At 39.8% G+C, this 4,815-nt stretch overlaps 1 protein-coding gene across 1 annotated transcript; it reads right to left on the bottom strand.

Moving 5' to 3' along the window:
- On the bottom strand, nucleotides 1–2,837 carry rpz2 (rapunzel 2). The gene is made up of 2 exons (XM_082521485.1): nucleotides 2,725–2,837; nucleotides 1–1,097 (listed from the first exon to the last, which is right to left on the bottom strand). The coding sequence occupies exon 2, from the start codon at nucleotides 1,048–1,050 to the stop codon at nucleotides 364–366; it is 687 nt and encodes a 228-aa protein (XP_082377611.1). The 5' UTR covers nucleotides 1,051–1,097; nucleotides 2,725–2,837; the 3' UTR covers nucleotides 1–363.
- Between the last annotated feature and the right edge of the window lie 1,978 nt (nucleotides 2,838–4,815).

Genomic DNA, 4,815 nt, shown 5'->3' on the forward strand with positions numbered 1-4,815 from the left:
CCCTCATGAATTGACTTTATTTTTTTTGCTGCAGCTTTATTTCACAAATATACAACTTGACTGTATAATAATTCATACATTTTATTGTATAAAATTTCAGCATCTATTGAGGCGCAGCACAAAGCAGCTGAACATTATAGTGGTAACTCTGAAAGCAGTATACATTGTCAAGACAACAAGTAAGATGCTGCAGTACAACCATCCAGTGCAGCTCAAGTGCTCAAATGAAAACATGGCTTTGGTCTTACATATATTTTTATATAATAGCATAATTTATTTTTTTTTAATCCACAGCTGAGAGTCCTGATTGGTCCCCTTGTTAGTACCACCAGACTCAAAGGATGTCCTCTCTCCTTGTGGGGCTTAGGATGCTTGGGGTTTGCACTCGCTGAGCACCTCCTGCATCTTCTCCTGGATGTCCTGCACCCTGCCAGTCCACTTCTCGCGCACTTCATCTTCATCGTCCTCTGTAACAGCTGTGTAGCCCATGAGGGCGATGAGGCCCATGTGGAAGAGGTGGGTGATGTGTGAACAGCGGCGCTCCATGATTTCTCGGTCGCCTTCACAGTGTTCAAAGTACACTTTTAGCAGCGGTTTTCCGAATAGCGTTTGTGTACCCACCACGCCACGATAATACACATCCAGGCTCATGTCAGACTTGTCCCTCTCATAAATCTTCTCAAAGGTCTCCATGTGGCGCGTGGCGTTGCCTGGATCTTTCTTCACCAGTGCCACCATGTTGTTGAAGGCATTGTACTGGTGCTTGATGTACTCCTCGTACTTGCCGTAGGTTTCGTTCACCTCGTCAATGTGGATCTTCTTCAGGCATTCCTGGTTCTTCTGAGAGATGCTCTGTAGTTTGGTGTGGATCGCTTGAAAGTCCTTCTCCAGAGGATGATCCTCTTCATCCATCAGGCCCTTGCGAGCCACTCCAACCAGGGAAGAGACAACACCAAAGATGGGGTCAATGGAGGAGGCGAAGGAGGAAACCTTCTCCACACAGCACAACACTTTGGCTGCGGTCTTCTTGATTTGTGCTGAATCAGCCATCACTGCTGTTTTTCTTCTGCCAAGTTAAAAGTGCACACAGAGTGAATCTGGAGAGACAGAACAAAAGATTTTAAGGTTAAACAGACTAATACTTATACAGCACCTTTCTGCTCTATTTGAGCACTCAAAGTGCTTTCTTCTTAATAGCTTCATTCACCAAAAAACTTTTCACCTAATATTCACACATTGACACTGGATCGAAAACATCTGGAGCAATTAAGGGTTAGTATACTCCCCAAGGTTGCTTTGATATCCAGACTAGAGGAGTCAGGGATTGAACCACCGATCTTTCAACTGGTAGATAGCCCTCTCTACTTACTGGCCCTTTAAAACTGCATCCACACTGTGCTAGATATAGCATATGACCACACCAGCTTTAACTCTGAACTGGGTCGCAAATCCCTCTTTTTCTTATGGCTGCTCCCGTCACTCATCCAAGTGACCTCTTCAGAAGTCATCTAAGTGCTACATCAAGATGAACAGAATCCACTTTTTGACATGTTTTGTTAACTATTTTATCATTTGTTTGCCACTACAATTAAATACCCTTCCAAAAAAATTCCCCGCTGGAATGAAAGCCTGGCCACGTTTTGCACCTAACAGGTGTGTTAAGTCACAAACGTTTCCCCCCTTTTCACAGGCCAACTAAAAGCAAGCTAACTGCTGGCATACACACATGTCACCAGCTGCTGCCTATGCACCATATCGTGTAGAGTAATACTTAAAGGTGTCATCTTACACTTAATGTTATGGGCAACATGTGACAGGGAAGGCATGTGTCATTACTGATAAACCTTTTGGTGTTTTCTAAGTTTTTCATGTAAAAACACAAGGAAGAATTTTGTTAACAAAGTAAAAGTCCAGTTCAGTGATACTTCATATGTGACAGAGCACAAAAAAGACCCACAAATAATCACGTCTATGATACGTGAGCAAACTTTTGTCATTTTATGTCAAAAAAAGTTAGTAATTCTTAGAAAACTTGTAACAACATATAGTTTAAGTTTAAAGAGAAGTATTCAGCTAAAATGAAACAAGCATGGTTTTATAATTTCAATCACCGGCATTTTGTTTGCAGTAAAGCACAAAAAATACATTTTTATGCAAAATAATATGTTAAAGACTCAAAGATGATCAATTCTTAATGACGTAAAGAAGGATATAAGCGAATCCTTTCATTTAGGAAGCATAAACCGAGACAATTTACTGAATGATTACTTACCACATCAGTGTAAATGTTCATCTGTGAAACTATGCATCCACATCTAATAGCAGTGCATCTTTGTCATACTTCTAGCATTAATCATCAATCTCAATGTTGTCGTGCTGGAAAAATAACTCAGGGATAACAGTAGGTGTGTCTATTTGTAGTAACACTAGAAAGACTGGAAACAAAGAAATGGCTCCAGGTTGTGAACTTCAGTAGATCATCTACTGAGCACTTTCAATCCCAGAAGCTATTTCTTTTGGCAGCTTCAACCTAAACCCAGTCTCGGGATTGCGTTGCTGTTTGTTTCCAAGCTTGTTTCTCTCATTTCCTGATTCTCTGCCTCTCCTACATGAATCACCCTAGCATGCTGCTACCAGTCCCCCCTATCAAACTCGCTTTCAAATAGACTCTAAACACCCTTCAGATCAGAGACTGTGAAGCACAGAAGGCAGATGTTTACTCACCAAAGATAAAACTGCTGGTTATCCTCAGTCTACTGCAGCCGTCTGGCTTTGCCTTCCACCATTTTCCACCCTATAGTCAAATAAAGACAACCCCTTCCTGCCAAATAAGGGAGCAGATACAAGGAAGTGAGTCATGCGTGCTCTGTGCTGATTGGCTGAGAGAGTCCATCTAGAAACACTGTGGCTGAAGCTCCAACCACATGCTGGAATACCAGCCCTTGTTGCCTTTTGTCATTGTTTTAATCATATGGTCACACACCTTCCCAACCAGTTTGGGTGACGAGATACTACAGAAATTATCAGTAAAATGAAGTGAAATGCATCATCGCGCCTAATGAGCAGAAACAAATGTCTCCCTATTGTCTTTGCTGCTTATGTGTGTTAGTATCAGTATCGTCATGAAAGAAATATTTATTCATTGTCTTTGCATTTATTCGTTCATTCATTTTTCAGGATGTGAGTTGAGACGAATAACAAAAGAAAACCTGTGTTTCTGGAAATGGCTTTGTTTACTAGTGAAAAAGAACATTTCAAGATACAGTATCACTGCCTGCTGACAGCAGCTTTCATTTGAATATTTTTCATACTAGTCACATAAAACTTACGTACACACTTTTATTTTTTTGGTATGTTTTCTTTTTAGCATTTCACGACATTTGAGACACAAAAATAAATGAATAAATATTGGCGCACTAAGAGTTTAGCAAGAGGAAATGTTATTTAAACCTAAGAGTTTTATGTTTATTTAAAATTACATCTGTTCACGAGGAAGTCAAATGGAGGAAGTCAAACAAAGTGTTACTTTTTGACCACCAGAATTGAGTCTAAGCTTTCGCCTCCTCTCTTATTTACAAAGGTCTCTCCATATTTTTGATTTGGTTGACTTTTTACACTGGAAATTCAGATACAACCCCAAAGGGAAGAGAAAATATAATTTTTTACAACTTGGGTAAAGTGACCCTCTAATTATCCTAAAAAGTCTACACAGACTGAGTGCGCTTTTAGGAACAAGGTGACACACATACAGAAGGATCTTGAGTTTTACCAACATAAACAAATAAGGAAAATGTCTGCCTTAAACAGGAGGCTGGTCTAGGTTCAGTTTCAAAACTTGCCTTGCAAAGCCTGATTTTCCTGGTACGATGTCTGCTGGGAAAAACAGCCAATGACAGCAACAGGCCTGGCAGATTTAAGAGCGTGATGAAACTGATTTCATTCATAATGAAGAAGATAATGTTAAAAAAAATAGTGTCAGATATGTACAGATCGTGTAAGAGAAGCCATTCTGATAATCAGAGTCATTGGATCAAAGTCTCAAGTATCCAGAGGATTCCTGAGGTCATTATGCTGTCATTAAATATTAACCACTTTTTGAATTTGGACATCTGCCCTTATAGAAAACTTTATTTTTAATAGACCGTCTGTAGGTCCCAAGAGTACAAAGACCCAAGGCTACGCATCTCACGGTGAGATGAGGGAAAAGATAGGTCCAGATGAAGTGCCTACAGCCAAAGGCCAAGAGCCCTACACAACCAGAGGCAGTGGGCAGACTTCTCTGCTATTAGCTACAAAGATCCACTCGTAAATTATTCTTTTTTTTTCTTTGGTATATAAAATAAAACACTGACACTAGAGTGTGTGTGTGTGTGGCCCCTCGTCATACCATACAAGGCATAACTTCTTATCAACCTCTCCAGTCACCCCATACAGGATGCGACCTTTCAACGAACTAAGGTGTGTAAAAAGCAGAAGTGAGCAGTCCTGCACCTCAGATGAACAGAACCTTGTGGTTTCTAAATGTGTAAGGAAAAATTACAGCAACAAAGCTGCTTCTTCCATCATAGAAGGAGAAACATTTTATCAGCACACACACACAAGCAGTGGTTATATATATCTTAGCACAAATGACAATCTCAAAAGCATCAACTCTAACAGATACAACAGTCAGGAGCTCAACAAACAAGTCCAAGCATGTCTTTTATTTTTACTTTTTTATATTGAAAGACTTTTGTGATGTCTTGTTCTGTATAAAGTTTTACTTGATGGTAGTCAGAGACAATATTACCATTTATTTAATTTTAACATTAAACT

This window comes from Aulonocara stuartgranti (genome assembly GCF_965226115.1).
Source record: "Aulonocara stuartgranti genome assembly, chromosome: 22".
In the NCBI taxonomy this organism is placed as follows: Eukaryota; Metazoa; Chordata; class Actinopteri; order Cichliformes; family Cichlidae; genus Aulonocara; species Aulonocara stuartgranti.